The following is an 18,503-nucleotide window of genomic DNA, read 5'->3' as shown; positions in this document are numbered from 1 at the left end:
CTTCCTACCACATGCACACGCTCTGAAGTGGCCAAGATCGCAAGTGTGTGTATTTGGACAGGGTGTCTGTCTTCAGGATCACTAGAAAGCAGGCAGGTGTGCTTGATTAAAGTCATAGCTAAACTCTACAAGACAGTAGCCCTCCAGGACCAAAAGTTACCCAGCCTGCATTAAGCGCTGCCTAATATGGTTGGGAACCCCACCCATAATTTGCACGCGTAAATGCCATTGCCCAGTGTACACTGTCGTGATTCAATGAGGCTCCAGTAGCATTTTCAAGAAAAGAGTTTCCCCAAAAGCTTTGATGTCACAACGTAGAGACACCAAATTCGAAAGGGAACTAGTTGTAGCCTTGTTTTTCAGAGAAACAAATGTGTTAACATGTTTCCTAAATATCTGAAAACATTATGGTATTTTTATGCAGTCAAAAAAAAAAAAAAAAAAAAAAATCACATACAGCACCTTTTGAAGCTAATTAATGCATGTACGCACATGTTGTAAATTAGAAAATGAAGTTAAAAAATTCTGTAAATACAAATAATTACACAATTAATGAATGACACCCATTGGCCGTTATATGGTCATTTTGGTATAATTTGATTCATGTAAACTCTTTGTTTGTGATTTGTGTTACATGTCATTTTTATTTTGTTGACATTAGGCATACACAAGAGTGAATGTGTCCATATTTTAAAATATTTGCAAATTGTTCAATTATTTCCCTACTGTGTTCATGACATGGTTACGACTATGGTCAAACATTATAATGAACTCGGTCTACAATTACAGTGTGTTATCAATTCAATCTTACCGGTCAAATAAGAAAAAGCATCTCTGGGTACCTTTTAAATACTTTTCATGCAATCAATTAAAAGCCAGGTCACGGTTAGCTAGAGTCACAGCTCAGTTTATGGATATGAGGTGGCACGCACTGGTGAATTAAGTCTAAATAAACTGTGTGTGTATGTGTATATATATATATATATATATATATATACCAGCATTGTTACATCAAAAACAATACTACACAAAAGCAAATTACCCTTCTCGGTTTTGTTTATTTTGAACATACGCCTCCAAGCTTATGAGTTCACATTAAATTTATAATAATCTAACCCATCAAAAAAGTGCCCAAAAATATTAGAACTAAATGAGTTGCATCAACAAAAGCTAAAAATAAATACTGATGTTTACAAAGAGCATAGTAGTTGTAGATTGATGAGAAAATAAAATAAATTAGAAACAGTAATTCAGTCAGACAGACAGTTTGTGTAGCATGTATCAAGGGATGGTATAGGTTTGGATTCTGTGCTCTGTATAGTATGTGCATGAAGGGTTTTCCGAAACTGCTCATGGTTCAAGCTAAGTTGTCTGGCTCCTCTCAGGCTTTGGAGAGAGCCACAGCAGAGAAACGCACCTCCCCTTTCTCTCGCTCCATAAACTCACGGCACACCCTTGCCGCATCCTACAGAGAGATGAAGTCAGTTATTCAGTCATGGGAAGATGACTCATTGTTTTAAGATGCTCGAAATCTACTGTTCCCGACTATAATGACAGTTTACAAGAGAACATGCTACAGTTGCCATTAACTACAAACACCCATTCCTAGGAAAATGTGTGCTTACCATGACAAAGCTTTCTGGTTTTGTAGGTCCATGATTCACAGGTCCATCCATTCTGCCATCTGAGACAACAAAACACTCACTTTTTAATTCTCATATTTAAGGAGTTTATATTTAAATGCAAGTTGTTGGCACAGAAACAGACATTACACCCCAATTGATGTCATCCACTTACCCAGCTCATAAAGCTGACCATTTACATTGACAAATGTAATGAAGTGGAAGTTGACATTGTCTGCTTCTGGCTGTTAGAATAAGAGATGGAGAAGATAAATTTAATTTAATCATTACTTCTAGTGATTGTGTATGACATTATTGTCTTACCCGACACTGTCCTTCATCAGCAACTGCATCATGAGTTTCCTGAATGGCCTGAATAAAATAGTAACTTCATTTTAAAAGCACAAATCAAGTTTGAATGCATTTGTTACTGCAAACTTAATTTAAACTGCAAAAAATAAACATGGGAAATAAAAACAGTTACAATAGTACCACCTATTGGTTGTGTTGAATACTGCACAAAAAAATAAGTAGGCCTTTGAGTCGCACAAACTTAGTAACATTTATCAAGTTAATCTTTGTTTTTCAGCAAAGATTGTGGCAAATCACATGTTTAGTGTGGCTTTTAATGAACACTTACATACCTTATTTTGTTCAAGTTCTTTGGCTCTTTCTGCAGCAGACATCCCTTTGGTGGCTTCTAGAAACTTCTTCAGTGCAGAGTCACTGTCTATGGACAGAAGGGAAGAAAAAAGGAAAAAAAAACAAAAACTAAGCGTTGAATCATGACTCTGAGACACATGAATCTGCCTCTCTCACCGATCACCTTATTTTTCCCATAAGAGCGAGCATGGCAATTTCTAAGTTTAATGTGTCTGGCTTCCGGCTTAATTTGCTTCCAGCTATTTTTAACTGTACAAAACAGCTTATTTTGCAGCTTGATATTGCAAACTGGTGTGTCTTACCACATTTTAATGTATTATCTTAATTATGAACACACTGGTTTGTGGTGCAAACAGTTTTTTACTGTTTACTGCACTTTGTTATTCTCATTTACCGACAGTGGCGAATGATCCAGAAGTTACATTAACAGAAAACGGGGGGGAAAGGGTGTATTGTCAATTTGTAACTTTGTATTTCAACTGTAGTGATGTATATGTAAATTGTTGCAGTCTGGATTAACACGACTAGGACTCTAAATGTTTTTGAATTTATTTAGCTACTCAAATTATGCAAAAGTTAATTAAATTAAATAAAAATTTATTCATTATTTTTTAAATCAACAAAGCTATCCATTCTATTCAGCATCAGTAAACATCTTGTGTATGAGTGAAAGTTGATGGCATGCTTTCACTGACCAAAATCAATACGGTCCTGGTTGTTGGCCACAGCATGTACCAAACCCACAGTTCCACAAGAGTTGACCACAGTTTGTTTAAAAAAATATACACTTTTAGAGTCATCAACAGACTGTTTGGAACGAAAATCCTCATGCTAAAACAAAGAAGAGAGATGTGGGTTAAAGTTATACAATTAATATGGTAAGCCAGTAAGAATATTGTAAAGATGCTCTAAATTCCAACTGAAATATTTACTAAAAGCCAAAAATGGCTAATAAGAAACTCAAGTTTTAATTTCTTACCTATAATAAAACTACACAACTTGAGCATCTATAAGTTTTCCACGTCTCGATTCCTCACGTGAAAGATGACCACGCCCGCGTTTAGTGTAATGCTTTGAGTGCGTGCGTACCTGTTGCGTTAAAGGGAAGAGCAGCATCATGGCACAGCAGGGTGAGGGCACCCCAGACAAAGACTCATCTTCCAGACCCAAAACATCCACAAAACGCCAACTCGAGCCCACACCCAGCTTACTGAACACCTACACAGAAACACGGAAAAGGGGTTTACGAAAATCACATTATTCGAGACCCATTATCGATTCAAATCAAACTAAATCGATGTCTGATATAGCAAGTTTAAAATGACCGTGTGCAATAAATGACTAATATATTAATTGCGATATTATGCAAAATTATTGCGTTTAGCATGCATCTAAAAAATGCTACGTGTTATTGTGCATAGCAGGTGATGCTGTGTGTTAGCCCACGCCCTTTCATTTCAGATTGGGGTCCATGACAGTTCAGTCCCAGACGCCAGACCTGTCCAGCAGACAGTCTCATCATCCCCTCATCTTATGACTCAGCGAACGTACCTTATTCAGCATCTGAAACAATACAAGCGCACAAATAGTTATGTCGGTCATGATCAGTCAAGAGAAAGCGGAAGCATGCACGATACACAAATCAGCTAGCGAGGCTAAATCACGATTATGCGTTAAACCTCGGGGTTTATTTCCATAGGTTTCCACTCCATGGTTGCAGACGGTCTTGAGTGTCACTACTCTGAGTTCAGAAAGGCGCCGCCCGAGAATACACAAACCAGACCGAAGAAGCACGAGGATCATTTATGCGACTGGTCATATTCCATTTACGCAGACCGGAGGGGTGTCCGCCCAGTTACACGAGCTATTTATGAACTACTGACACACATATTCACCCTGCTAGTCACTTTTTTCTGAATATTTAGAGTGTCGGAAAAAGTCAACGTAAAACAGAAAAGAGAGAAATGGGGAAAGTTGTTTTTTCCAGCAAAGATTCTCCAGCAATAGACTGGTCCGCCATCGGCCGATTCTGGAAGCTACCAGTTCTCCAGCTCAGATGAATCATTTGATTAGAATTCAAATATAATTAGTAACACTTTACTTTAGATAGTATGGACAAAATATGAATTAAGAGCACTTAATGACTTAAGCTGCATAAATAAAAGTTGAGGGACAAAATTCAACTTTACCCAACTCACACTTGATCAGAGTGGTTCTGTTGAAATGACAACTGATGACTTGCACTTTTTAATATCTTTTAAATATGTCCAGTTTCAATGGATTTACTGTCACTCCTGTTTCTGTGTTTGTGAAACCAGTTTACACACTCAAAGATATATGCATATCGATTATTATTAATTTGATTATGAATTTTTGAAGAATATGCTGACTCTTCATCTTGAAAGAGAATGAGGATTGAATGACTAACAAATGACCAAAAAAAAAAAAAAACATTCTGAAAAATGTATTCTCTGACATTATTCACTGAAAATCACACAACAATTTTTTTATATTTTTTTTTTTAAATACAGGGCCATTACAGTTAAGGACTATTTACAGAGTACTGCAACAGCACTTCTCCTTGAGAGAAATAACGTTATCCAATTCTAATCTTTCTTTTGAGAAAAAATAATTTCAGTGAACTGTTTGATTCAGTTCACAAAACCAATATGCATCATTTATTTACAAATTAGACTGCTCTCTTGGGTTTAATTCACTGACCCGCTGATCCATTTAATAATTAGGAAACAGTTAACTAAAAAATAAAAAATTTGCTGGAAAAAGTACTCACCCTTAGGCCATTTATAGATGTGTGTTTCTTTAGCGGATGGTTGAGAACAGATTTGGAGAAATTTAGCAAAACATACCTGCTCACCACTGGATCCTCTGCAGTGAATGGGTGCCGTCAGAATGAGAGTTCAAACATCACACTACATCAAACATCTGACATCACAATAGCCCACAAGTATTCCATGTGACAGTCCATCAATGAACATTTTGAAGAGGAAAGCCGTGTATTTGTAAGATATAACACCATTAGGGTGTTTTAACTTTAAACTGTCTCTTCTGGCCAAAATACCAGCCCATAATCTATAATAATGCTTCCTCCAGTGAAAAAAATATATATAACAGTTCTTTTAATATTTATCTCCTGATTCAGACTAGACTTCTTTTTTTTCGCTGGAGAAAGTAATGTTAATTAATAATAATTTGTTACATTTTTAAAGCACTTTTCTGGGCACTTTACATGGAAGGGGGAATCTCCACCACCAATGTGCTGCATCCACCTGGATGATGCGACGGCAGCCATATTGCACCAATCAATATTGAACGCCCACCACAGACCAGCTTATTGATGGAGAGAAGGAGTGAAGAAGCCAATCAGTATATGGGGATGATTAGAAGGCCATGATGATGGACAGAGGCGAATGAGCGAATTTGACCAGGATGCCGAGGTTATGCTTTTATTTGAAGGACATCCTGGGATTTTTAATGTCCACAGAGAGTCAGGACCTTGGTTTAACATCTCATCCGAAGGATGGTGCTTTTTGACAGTATAGCGTTCCCCTCATGGGGCTTTAGGACCCACACAGACCACAAGGTGAGCACCCCCTGCTGGCCTCACTAACACCTCTTCCAGCAGCAACCTAGTTTACCCAGCTCTCCCATTCAAGTACTGACCATGCTCAACTCTGCTTAGTTTTAGTGGGCAACCAGTCTTGGGCTACAGGGTGATATGACTGCCGAATAATATTATGGATATATAGGATTCGTCTTTTAGAAGCAATGGTTTGAATTTAAAATGTCTTAATGATGAATTTGTTTATTAGCACAGCTTTTTGATTCAGGTGTTAATTGATGGACTGGTGTCATGTGGGTTTTTGGATTATTGTGATGATTTATCAGCTGTTTGAACTCTCATTTTGATGGCACCCATTCACTGCAGAGGATCCACTGATGAGCAAGCAATGTGGTGATCAATTTCTCCAGATCACATCTCACAACTCACATCTCGGATGGTCTGAACTTAAGTCAATTTTCATCAAGTGTTCATTTTTGGGTGAAAACTTTTAACAGTTTAATCACAATAAAGCTTCATAAGGCTTGAAATATAGCCTAGGCTACTGCATAGATCATATGGACAACTTTTATAATTTGATGATTTTTTTTATTTATTTTTTTTTATTGAAAGCTCCAGTCCCTCATTCATTGTAAATACATGTACAAGGATCAGGTACATTATAAATGGCTGATTTCGGGTAAGGGGGAAAAAAACAATAATAGCGTCAGTGTTAGGTTGCAGGTGAATAAATAGTACATGTGCACACTGTACCGAGATTACAGACAATTTCACCTAAAATGTGATTGTAAGGACAAGAGTATGGCTTTTTATATATTCATCATCTATGTATTCTTAATTTCATGCTAAGTCTTAGAATAAAATGCAGTTTAATTGTGTTATGGCTTGAAATTTGATCAGCAAGTCTTGCATGCATCCATGTGGAAATTATCAACAATGGGTTACTTTACAAAAAAATAAAAAATAAATATGTAATGTGACACCCATTTTTGTGTTTGATTAGACTTAATGTTGCTTGGCAAATAGTTTTTCTCCGTTTGTTTTATTAAACAGTGAAAGCACCTGCTGGAACAACAGTTTGTTGACCAACAGGGTGGGGGACAACCGCATCAGATTTCATAAACTTCCTGGATGGCAAAAGGTTTATGTTTACAATTTTGCGTGATAAAAAAAAAGAAAAAAAAGTTCACTGTATTCTTCTGAAATGGCCTTCAGATGTGATTCATTCACTGCTTTCGTACGCACATATGTGTTGAAATATAAGAAGAAAGCAGAAACACCACTACCCATAAGTCACAGCGACGGTCTTATTTGCCAGGGTGTGGCTCAACTCATCGTAGTCAAATTTAATCCTCCTACTAGCGTATTTCATTCCACATTCCTGCTGCTGTTTCGGTTTGTGCTGCAGTCCTCTGCTCCTAAGTTTCGAAACTCTTCTCTCGGTAAGTAAATGAAAACGACACTTAAAAACTAATGCTTAAACTTATATCGTACTTATATTTCTATAGAGTACACATGTACAACCCTACCTGTCTCAAAATCTTTGAAACATTTTTTTCCTATCTCAGTACTTGATAAACTAAGCTTTTTTATTATTATTTTAAACTCGCATGCTTTATATTAACATTAACGTTTATTACTCCACTGTTATTTTGTCTCATTTTTTTAGATTCTTGCTCTTTGAAGTGTGCGTGAATCTCAAAGATGGTAAGTTACTGGTTTATTGCTGTAATAAAAGTCTATAATCATTTTTAGCATGCATTAAGTTTTAACACGGCTTTATTTTGCCAATGTTTAATCTTCTATAGAGAATAATAGTATATGTAACATTTGCATCAGTTCATGTGTCGACGCCCATAATAGCTGCGAAAAACCCCTTGCTTAAAGAGGCACGTGAGCCATATAAGTCCGTTTCCTCGATGTTTCGCTGTCAAACACTTGATGGTACTGTTTATATAACTATGTTTTACGGACTACAGCTATTTCAGAGAGATTTTAAGTTTTCACAAACTTGCACAAATGTTTAGAAAGAAACAAAATAGTTGTAAATGAGAGCAACGATGACTCATTCGCGTGGGCTAAACGACCCAAAGGGCGTTCCTGTCTGTTTCTCCACTCTTGTATCCTCTCTCCTCTACTTCACCCTTGTTCCGATGAGTTCAAGTAAACTGATGGATTATTTCCGCTAACGTGGCGGATAATTGTAATATTTAATAAAGGACAAAGTCAGTAATGTGATGTTTTGATGCTACTATCAGACGATGATGCTACCTATATGCAGTTCATAGTGTGAAAGCTGCAGCTGCATTGTAAAATAAGTTCTTTTTTAGCTGTTTATGCCAGGGGGATTGAAAAACACTCAGGGACTTGATGCTGTAGGTAAATTAATATTGCTTTCATTTCCATATATTTGGATATGTCATATGTTTGTTCACTCTATTGTATGGAAAGAGTCTGAGTAACATGACTCCAGCTGGCATGAGCCTTGAATACTAGGACAAAAAGAAAAAGTATAGAAATTGGAGTAATCTGCACAGCATGTTTAGATGTATTCATATATTGTGGTGCAATGCCTTGCTTCTGTTTTGTCAGATATTTAATATAAATTAGCATTCGCTTCAGCTTCATCTAGTGAGTTGTCACCACGGCCAGATTTGCAATCTGATCTGAATCATATTTTGCTTCTTTTTTGTAACATTTCGGATTAAATTATTTCAAATCAGTTTGTATGTTGTCATTATGCAAAAGCAGGAATCTGTTCTGTTTGGACCTAGATTTTGAATGGATGGCTGCAGATTCTTAGTTGACCACAGAAAGCATTCAGGCCTGAGTTATTCAACACATTCCTGTGGCTGAGACATTAATTTAGGCTTGAGACGAACAATACATTTCCTATCCCAAACAACAGAATGTCATTTAGTTTATCTAATTAAAAGCTGTGAGAAGAAATTGGCAAGTAACAGCTGTGTGGCAGACAGCAGCTGATTTAGACTCACAAGTTTGTAAACAATAGACGCGTTCACTTTGCTTAATGTACAATTTCTGGGGGCTTAACGGCTTCTGACCTTTGGCCTTATATAATAGCCTTGGCACATATGCCAAACTCAGAATCGCAATGTAGCATACTACCCTTACTACTCCTGCCACAGAAAGATATGATAAAATAGTAAGAGTAATGTGCTAATATGCGGGTCCGAATTCAGACAAACTGTATATGTTTGCCTCTTATCGTATACCTCTTTTGACTAAGTTATTACTTTGAAACTGCGCTCTAGTTCTTTATAGTATGAATTTAATCCCAATGTACTACATTTTTCATGTTGTCATTGTCATGTGACCTACCAGCATCAGTTTTTTTAATGAGGCCTTGCTTTTGTCAGTAGTCTGGTTGTCACCCAGGGGAATTAACTGGGATAAGAACAAACCAGTGCACCTGTGCCTTTTCCTGTGACTCCTTTGATCAGCAAACAGACACCAACAGAGTGTTTTCTGCATTGAAGTTTATTAAATTGTATGAAAAATTTTTTAAAAGTATGTGAGTTTCCCAAAAGATCACGTGATCTGCATGATCTTTTACTCTGTTCTCACAAAATTTTCACTTACATCAAATGGTAATTAAAGACCTTTTATGGTGTCTTGCATAACTTTCTGAATTTGAGTAGTATCTCTTAAATCATAAATATGATGCAGATAATAAGTAAATATGAACAATGTTTGGAAAACAATGTTTAAACTAATTTTTATGTGGTATTGTATGGTATGTCCACATCCGGTATTCTGGTATCACCCCCTTCCTCCCCGAAACACATGCTACAGAAGATTTGTGGTAGTTGCTCAAAGTTTCCGTGTGGGAAACTACCGCATGTGAGAGTTAAATGCACATCTTCGTAAAGAGTCAGAGCACTGGCTGCAGAGGAAATATGGGTGTGGTTGTGACTCATGGATGCATTACTTAACTTCCTAAAGTTAAATATATACAGTGCCCTCCAAAAGTATTGGAACAGTAAAGACAAAATTGCTCTGTTGGCTGTGGAGTCAAGACATTTGCAAATATGATTAAAAGATGAATATGAGACAAAACTACAGAATGTCACATTTTATTATTAGCCATTTCAACAAAAAGAACAGCACTTTTAGAGTTCATCCCACTCATTGATGTGAGCATATTGGGACAGTTGAACATAAGGCAGATATAAAAGATTAAAATCTATTATTTAGTTGCAGCACAATCACAGCAGGGAGTCTGTGACCCATAGACATCACCAGACTCTTGGTCTCATTCTTTGAAATGCTTTTCCCAGCCTTTAATGCAGCCAATTCCAACTGTTGCTTGTTTTGGGGAGTTTCTGCCTTTACTCTCCTCTCCAGCTGGTGAAATTCATGTTCAATCAGATTTATGTTCATGTTCAATCCATTTCTTTGCCCTTATAAATTCCTTGACTGAACTGGCAGGGTGTTTTGGGTCATTGCTCTGATGCAATATGAAGCACTTCCCAATGACTCTGGGGGCATTTTCTTGAATATTGGTAGGCAAGATGGCTTTGTTCCCTTCCAAATTCATTCTGTACTGTCATCATACATTAAGTCATCAGTAAAGTTGAGAGGGCCTGTTCCAGAGGCAGGCATGCATGCTCATGCCACGACACCACCGCCACCATGCTTTACAGATGAGGCTGTATGCATATGGGATCATTGCAGTTCCCTTTTTTTTTCTCCACATTTTTGCTTTCCCATCACTTAGATAAAGGTTCATCTTTGTCTCATCGGTCCATAAACACAGTTCCAAAACTCTTCTGGCTCACCTTTGTGCTTTTTTGCAAACTTTAATCTTGCCTTTCTATTTTTGGTGCTGGTCAGAGGTTCTGTAACTCTGTGTCAGTTCTGTAATTCTGTGTCAAAGTCTCCTGAGGACAGTAGATTGTCAGAGCATCACCCCAGCTTTCTGGAAGTTGTTGGTGATTTTACAGACACGTCTTTTAGGATTCATTTTCACAGCTTTTATGATTTGTCAGTCATCAACTACTGTTGTTTTCTCAGCCGATCAGATCATTGTTGGTTGCTGATGTCGCTGGTGTTTTCCAAACTCTTGATTTCTCCATGCCCTTTGTTTTTGCTAGAGCTCTAACTGACTTCCTCTTTTCTTTTAGCATCCAAATTGCTTGTGTCATCATCGAATGCAAGATTCAGAATGCAGAAGTAATGGATATAACTGATACGACACATTCCCTGCTTTTAATATCTGAAGAATTAATGCAACAGGACACAGCTGATCACTTAGAAAGACCTGTGAGGCAACTGTTCCAATACTTATGCTCACATCAGATAGAGGGATGAAACTCTAAAAGTGCTGAACTTCTTAGCTAGTAAAACATATGTGTTGAATCACCCAATAATAAAATGTGACATTCTGTAGTTTTGTCTCATATTCATCTTTTAATCATATCTGTAAATGTCTTGACTCCACAGCCAACAGAGCAATTTTGTCTTTACTGTTCCAATACTTATGGAGGGCACTGTACATACCATAAAAGAGAACATGAAACTAACACTTGATTTTTCCAATAAGGCTGGCAGAGGCACAGTGAAGCCCCACAGTGGATTCAGTGCTAATAATGATGCTGAAGTACTCTACAAGGCAATGAAAGGACTCGGTGAGTTTGACAAGCATATTAGATGTCAATTTTGACACATTAATTATCAGTAGACCTTCAAATGCATGACTGTATTTCAACACAGTATTATATCAATAGAACCAGTATAACTGTAATGCTGTAGAATAGCAGAGATCTTACACATTTAGTGTGACTTATTTATTATTATTACTATTATAAATTTTTCTTGTTTAGAATTTTTCTCGGTTTAGTTAATTCTTATACATGAATAACCCAAAACATTGCATCTGGGTGTAGGAGATGGATATTGGTCTACTCCTTATGTAATGGTCATCAACATTAATTGTTTTTTTTTAATCAGGCACTGATGAGGATGCCATTATCCAGCTGTTGACAGCACGCAGTAATGCACAGCGCCAAGAAATCAAAGCTGCATACAAAACCCTGCATGGAAAGGTAATATCATCAGCATTAATTATGTACTCTTAACACTCTTTATTTGAATTAATGCAGAACATTTAAAAGGTGTATACATTTATTTTCATCTCTGTTTAGGATTTGGTGGATAATTTGAAGTCAGAGCTGGGTGGGAAGTTTGAGATTCTGATAGTGGCTCTGATGACTCCTCCCATCATGTATGAGGTCACGTGTCTGCGGGATGCTATTAAGGTACATACCAATAACTATAGGGCTGTCAATCACTTTTAAGATGGTTTTTTTTTTTAAGTACTTGTAGTGAAATACACTTGATATTTTGATAGACAGATCAGTGTATATCTGTACATTTGCATTTTGTTGTCTTAGGGTGCAGGCACAGATGAGAAAGTGTTGGTTGAGATCTTGGCATCTAGGTCACCTAATGAAGTCAACCAGATCAAAAGTTTATACAAGCGAGGTAACTGTGTTTGTGTGGGTTGTGCACTATAAGTCTTTGACTTTGTGTTCTCATTCTTAGTTCTTTACTCTTGATGATGTCTATACATGTATTATAGAGCATAATGATGACCTGGAGGAAGATGTGGCTGGTGACACTGGAGGTCATTTCAAGAGGATGCTGGTTGTTTTGCTACAAGTATGTAGTCCATTAACAAGAAAAATGAAAATGCAAGATTTAAATCAACAATAATGTGTCTGTGTATGTGAATAGTTCTTATGAAGTGAGACTGGAAATTTCAATCCACTGTAAATAGACCTAAGACTTAAGCGTGGATGTTTTGACCTTTTATAGTATTACTGTTCATTCATTTGATATTATATGATTTCTCTATAGGCCAGCAGACAGCAGGGTATACAAGAAGACCTCATCCAAAGCGATGCCCAGGTAAGTTTTATGCAAGTTCACATGAAGTCCAATGCAACTAAATATTTGCAAATACTTGTTTAAACTAAAGTGGTCATGTTGAGTTGGATTCAAAATTTTCATTCTCTGAAAAAAAAAAAATTGGAAGTGGAATAAAATGTTCATCTTTTGACTTGAGGTGAAATGCTGCCATCTAGTGCTTGTTGTGTGCAATATCAGTTTGTCAGTCTTACAAAGTTTAAAAAACTGTTTGTGTTGGGTGTAGGCTCTGTTTGCAGCAGGAGAACAGAAGTTTGGAACTGATGAAGGCCAGTTCATCACTATACTGGGAAACCGTAGTAATGCTCACCTTAGGAGAGGTTAGTTTGACATGCATGTGGGTAATGGAATTAGTATTTTTGTTTTTATTTATTCATTTGTTTTCTGTTAATGGTTTTTCTGCAGTGTTTGAGGAGTATAGAAAGCTCTCAGGGTATGAAATAGAGGAGAGTATCCAGAAAGAGACATCAGGAACCCTCCAAGAAGTACTGCTAGCTGTGGGTAAGACATTCTCACACAAACACACACACACACCTCTGTCAATTAAATATGGTTAATCAATCAAGTGCAAAATAGAATTTTCCTTATTTTACTTTTTATAATTTTATTATAGAGGGGAAGTTAAATTCTGGGTAGGGACTATGGACAAAATATAGAAAATGTAATCTGCCCTTTTTTAAAATCAAAAATTAGGGGAGGGAATAATTCTTATAATTGAAGAATCAGCCATATGCAGCACTCAGAGTCATGGTTTTTTCTCTATGTGTGTCTGTTTTGTCTCTTAACACACTCTTTTCTCTGCCGCCTCAGTGAAGTGTGCCCGCAGTGTGCCAGGTTATTTTGCCGATAGCCTTTACGGTGCCATGAAGGTGAATCTATGTTTTAATATTTGTGAACAATAAATATATATTTTAGTATTTATCTCTTTGATTAGAAGATTTTCTGAACCCAAAAAAATAAGGACTGCAAAGAACGAGTGTTATTTTAATATCATCGAAATACAAATATAGTTTGTTTGTTTTAGATTTTATTACTGTATTTTCAAAGTAATTTTGTGCGTTTTTGTCATTTTTATTATTATTATTATTATTGGATGTCTATATAGCAGAGAGGGGCAAACTAGTGTGGCCAAGTATGGTGACCCGTACTTGGAATTTGTGCTCTGCATTTAAACCCATCCAAGTGCACACACACAGCAGTGAAAACACACACACTGTGAACACACACTCGGAGCAGTGAGCAGCCAATGCTGCAGCACCCGGGAGCAGCTGGGTATTCGGTGCCTTGCTCAAGGTTACAAGTCCGGCTCTCTATCCACTAGGCCACGACAGTGCGGTATATAAGAGTTACGCAATTCAGTCAGAATCAGAATGTGCTCAGTATTATCTTCAGGGTTGGATTTACCCTTCATTGAGACATAGGCAAAAGAAATGTCTCGGTCCCCCTTGCCTATTAATATATAATATTACCACCGCAAAACGGCAAATAAAAATTAATCATAATCCATAGAATTTGTTGCGGTGTTGTTCTCTATTGCAGAATCCCAATTGCTGATTACAAAACATAATTTTATTTTAATGCTAATAACAGAGGCTACAGCCTTTAATATGCAAACTAACACAGTTATGAGAGAGAGAGTGAGTGAGAGATTAAGCGTGTGAATTTCCAGAGTACTAACATTCTTCGGCTGCAGCATCTCTACCAATAGCGAACCTGTAAAAGTGTGCTTTTCATAGGGAATAAATAGTAATTTCATGGGGTCAACATGGAAATAGTTTGTCTTTTTATCCTATTGTTTATTACCTATATATTTGCTTAGTCAATGAGTAGGCTATTTGGGTTTTGGTTCTTCTGCAGTTTTCTGAATTATAAAAATGCCTTTGTATCTTCCGCCGTTTTCTGGATTATAAATCAGATTTTTTATAATTTGTCATATTCCAGATGTATATATAGCAATCATTGTGAAGCGCAAAGCACGCACATTTGGATTGATTTGGATTTCCCACACTCTGATAATTTCAGTTTGGCTTTATATGAATTAATTTTGGCTTGGAGTTTATAATGTTGTTTATAGTGAATTAGACTATCATTTATGATTGTTTTATACCTATATTTTTCGTACCTTTTTCTGTTCTTAATACTGGTAAATTTAAAGGATTTCTTGTGGATTGAGGGCAACGAAAATAAATGTATCTAATGTGTATAAAGTTTTGTTTATTTTACATTATTTCTGAATTAAATAAAAAAAATGTGACTACATTAATTGACTTTATATATGCTCATTTTATGCTTGTAAAAAAACAAGGTAGAGGGGGTACAAGAACAGAACTGCCATGTATGTAAAAGTATGCATACAGTACAGTAGTAACTGAGTGTCAATTTAGAATAAATAAAATCAAGCTCCATTTGTCATGCATATACTATGCCGCCCCTCACTTTTATTCAAAAAACTTGATGTGGTCCAAGTCAAAAAGGTTGCCCACTCCTGCTATATAGCATATTTTTTGTTATTTTAGTACATCAAGTTAAACTAAATGTAAGAGAATTGTTGCTTCGGCAACTAGCTTTAAGGTTTAAAAACGTAATTTAAAAAAAAGGATTTTAGTTTTAGTTAACTATAATAACCGTGCAATGAACTTACCTGCTTTTATCCTGCAGGGGGCAGGCACCGATGACCAGACATTGATCAGGATCATGGTTTCCCGCAGTGAGGTGGACATGTTGGATATACGTGCTGAATTCCGCAAGAGGTTTGCAACCTCTCTGCACAAAATGATTCAGGTATACTCATGCATACAGGTGTTAGTAATTAGCAGTTAATGCCTTATAAATCCACATCACCGAAACTGAATGTTCTCTCATCTCTCTCTTAAATCTCTTTGTTACCACAGGGTGATACCGCAGGTGACTACCGTAAAGCCCTGCTGCTGCTGTGTGGCGGTGATGATGCATAAACCCTGTCACCTTCTCTGCCTGGGTTGGATCCCATGACTCTCACCTCAGGGGCAGGTCTATGGGACGAGGGCCTAGTCTCCTTCTGAACCTAATTCAGGACAAATTACAAAAAACATGACATTCCAAATCAAAAGAAGGATCTCTTGTCCAGCTGTGAAGATGCTCTGCATAGCACAGAATTACTTCATTCAAATAAGCAATAAGCACGTTTTGGCATTTATATTTCATGAAATGCATAATAGATTTAGAGAGGAAAAATATTTTAGTATAAACTTCAAAAATATGCAACACCTTCTCTTTTCCATATCTGCTTGTCTTATGCAGTCTATCACAGAAAAAAGAAAGGCGTACTCATTTCTTTTTAAAGATGAATACTCAAGCCTAAAAAAATGAAGTTTCTAAAAAAAATACATTAAGACCAAAGACTTGTTGTATTCAATGAAGCAATATTTTATATGCATTCAGCAATTTTTCACTTATTTATTGTTTGTATACTTACTAACTTGATATTTCAGTGTATAGCAATATAGTATAACAACCAGTCTCATAATTGGCATCGTTAGCAATTTTATTTCATTGTTTGTCTGTCTGAGTATGTTTTAAACTAGATTTGTTAAAGGAAAGGTTCACTGTACTTTTGGTGTCAGTGGTTTAAAGAAAAGAAGAAAAAAAAGTTATTTCATCAATATTCCACTGTTAAAGTTAAACATACTGCCTATAATTGGCACAATTATATATTACACACAGTAAATAAAGACTAGCAAAATGTTTGTCCTCTTTAAGATTATTAATATTCATTAAAAGCTGAAGAAAAAGGTGCTACTAAAATGTTTTAATGTTTCATTGCCATAATGTTCATAATAAACGCTCATTGATAAAAGCAAATAGAGAGTCTCCTGTGTGACTGAAGACAACTGGGCTGTTTTGTGCATTTGTTGTTGTAAAGCAATTAACCCTTATTGCAGAATTTTGCTCACCAAACGTACACACTACTAGAACAGATTTATTAGAGTCAGTGTACCATCAGGTTGGCATCGATAGCCAGAGGCGGACAGTAACTAAGTACATGTACTTGAGTATTGTACTTAAGTACACTTTTTGAGAATCTGTACTTGAGTATTATTTTTTTCTGAAACTTGTGACTTTAACGTCACAGCATTTGAAAGAAAAATATTGTACTCTTCACTCCACTACATTTCTATCAAGGTCCTCGAAGTAGAAAGTCGTTACTATGTAGCAGCATTGAAAGTCAGTGTGTGAAATTTTTATTTTTTTCTAAAACGGGACTTTTTTTTTTTTTTCAGACAGTTTATCAGTAATCACTCTTGTAGGGCTACATGAAGTGATTTCCCATCGTTTTTTGAATACTGACTAGTTGCAAATGTGATATTTATTTACAACAATTCAATAATAGGAAGTTAATATTGTGGTATATATTAGACAAAATATTGTCTGATTTTGCTAAATTGTGTACGTGAAAATATTACCTATAAAGCCACAGAAGAACTGTTGTGTGTCTCCTTATAAAACACAGTATAGGTGATGGACTGGAAGCAGCACTGCAAAGATTGTTCTGTGTGTGACATCAAAGTACTACGAGAGCGATTAGACAGCATTTAAAAAAAATTGATTTGATGTCAAATAAGTCTTGCTGTTTTGCTTTTTTGTTAAAGCAGTGTTGCTGTTGTTAATTTATACAGCTACAGTGTTGCTGGGTTTTAAAGCAGGTTTGATTTTTTTTTTTTTCTTCTTCTTCCTTATTCTGTATTTACAGCAATTTCACTGTCCACTCTGTTCAAATGTGGAAGAATGGCTACGCATAGATTTGTACACACACTGTCAGAGCTGTGTGAGATCACTACTATCCTGCTTTTGTGGGAGTGGGTAGGGGTGCTAAATATTTTTAATTTTTTTTTGCCCATAGGTTTTTAACATTCTAAAAGCTCTTAATTCCAAAGATACTACAAGCTAATCAGTGTATTCAGTTGGTGTAATGTATTGTTAGTTGCTTCAGAGGTATTGCAAGTATTATGTACAACAATAATAAAATAAAAAGCAAGTACTTCTGTACTTTTACTTAAGTAAAAATTTGTCTTTACAACTTTTACTTGTAATGGAGTAATATTTGACCAGCAGTATCTGTACTTTCACTCAAGTAACGGAGTTGTGTTTGTCCACCTCTGTCGATAGCATTGTGGGCAGTGTGCTGACTTATAGCACTGTTGCTTGCACTACAGGCGTCCTGAGTTTGAATCCTAGCTGAAGACTTTTCCCGACCCCCCCTCTCTCTCCCACTTCACTTCCTGTCACTTCTGCACTGTCCTATACTAATAAAGTGTAAAAAAAAAAAGGCCAAAAATAAGTGTACCATCAGAATGATTTTGAAACTGATATTTCAAGGTTTAAAAAAAAAAAACTTTAAGTTCAAATAGGCTAAAACTTTATAATTTCATGTTGTTGGACGTTGGTGTGGACAATTAAAATGTGAAAATGAAAATACTTGACTTTTAGTGCGTTAGTCAGTATTGGCCAAAGGGAGGCGCTGTAGTAAAAGAATGAACTGGCAGAGCAGACAGAAGGCATCGAATGGCCTACTGTGTGACATAATGAAGGAATTTTAGATGATTAATGCTTACCAGTTTGTGACTACATTACATGTAGTTTGTTATTTGTTGAAATATGAAATATGCTCTAATACTGGTCCTATTGTTTGGTGAAGTAAGGATCATAAT

General features: G+C 36.3%; 2 protein-coding genes across 3 annotated transcripts; one reads left to right on the top strand and one right to left on the bottom strand.

Annotated features, from left to right (window-relative positions):
- Positions 1-1,032: 1,032 nt before the first annotated feature.
- On the bottom strand, positions 1,033-4,057 carry LOC306873617 (ubiquitin carboxyl-terminal hydrolase isozyme L1-like). Of its 2 annotated transcripts, XM_079423036.1 has the most exons (9): positions 3,965-4,057; positions 3,837-3,848; positions 3,375-3,503; positions 2,981-3,116; positions 2,267-2,352; positions 1,947-1,994; positions 1,798-1,867; positions 1,626-1,684; positions 1,033-1,465 (listed from the first exon to the last, which is right to left on the bottom strand). In XM_079423036.1, the coding sequence occupies exons 1-9, from the start codon at positions 3,995-3,997 to the stop codon at positions 1,382-1,384; spliced, it is 657 nt and encodes a 218-aa protein (XP_079279162.1). In that variant the 5' UTR covers positions 3,998-4,057; the 3' UTR covers positions 1,033-1,381. The 2 variants fall into 2 exon arrangements, with proteins under 2 accessions (XP_079279162.1, XP_079279161.1); XM_079423035.1 differs by lacking the exon at positions 3,965-4,057 and having other exon boundaries at positions 3,837-3,957.
- Positions 4,058-7,160: 3,103 nt separating this feature from the next.
- On the top strand, positions 7,161-17,854 carry LOC306874063 (annexin A5-like). Its single transcript, XM_079423785.1, has 13 exons — positions 7,161-7,307; positions 7,535-7,572; positions 11,432-11,516; positions 11,839-11,933; positions 12,033-12,146; positions 12,282-12,372; positions 12,470-12,549; positions 12,748-12,798; positions 13,043-13,136; positions 13,222-13,317; positions 13,627-13,685; positions 15,475-15,597; positions 15,708-17,854. Exons 2-13 carry the CDS (start codon positions 7,570-7,572, stop codon positions 15,768-15,770), a joined length of 954 nt encoding a protein of 317 aa, XP_079279911.1. The 5' UTR covers positions 7,161-7,307; positions 7,535-7,569; the 3' UTR covers positions 15,771-17,854.
- The last annotated feature ends 649 nt before the right edge of the window (positions 17,855-18,503 follow it).

The sequence above is a fragment of the Barbus barbus genome (assembly GCF_936440315.1).
Source record: "Barbus barbus genome assembly, chromosome: 8".
NCBI lineage: Eukaryota > Metazoa > Chordata > Actinopteri > Cypriniformes > Cyprinidae > Barbus > Barbus barbus.
The sequence above is the reverse complement of the archived record's forward strand: the minus strand, read 5'-3'. Positions and strand labels throughout refer to the sequence as shown.

Bases quoted from the DNA above. Each gene is read 5' to 3' on its own strand.
- LOC306873617 (XM_079423035.1), bottom strand. From the start codon at position 3,887: ATGACCGACATAACTATTTGTGCGCTTGTATTGTTTCAGATGCTGAAT. The intron at 1,868-1,946 runs GTAAGACAATAA...TTATTCTAACAG, and splicing joins CTGATGAAGGACAGTGTCGG to CCAGAAGCAGACAATGTCAA. The intron at 1,685-1,797 runs GTAAGTGGATGA...TTGTTGTCTCAG, and splicing joins TGGTCAGCTTTATGAGCTGG to ATGGCAGAATGGATGGACCT.
- LOC306874063 (XM_079423785.1), top strand. The intron at 11,517-11,838 runs GTGAGTTTGACA...TTTTTTAATCAG, and splicing joins CAAGGCAATGAAAGGACTCG to GCACTGATGAGGATGCCATT. The intron at 15,598-15,707 runs GTATACTCATGC...TTGTTACCACAG, and splicing joins CTCTGCACAAAATGATTCAG to GGTGATACCGCAGGTGACTA.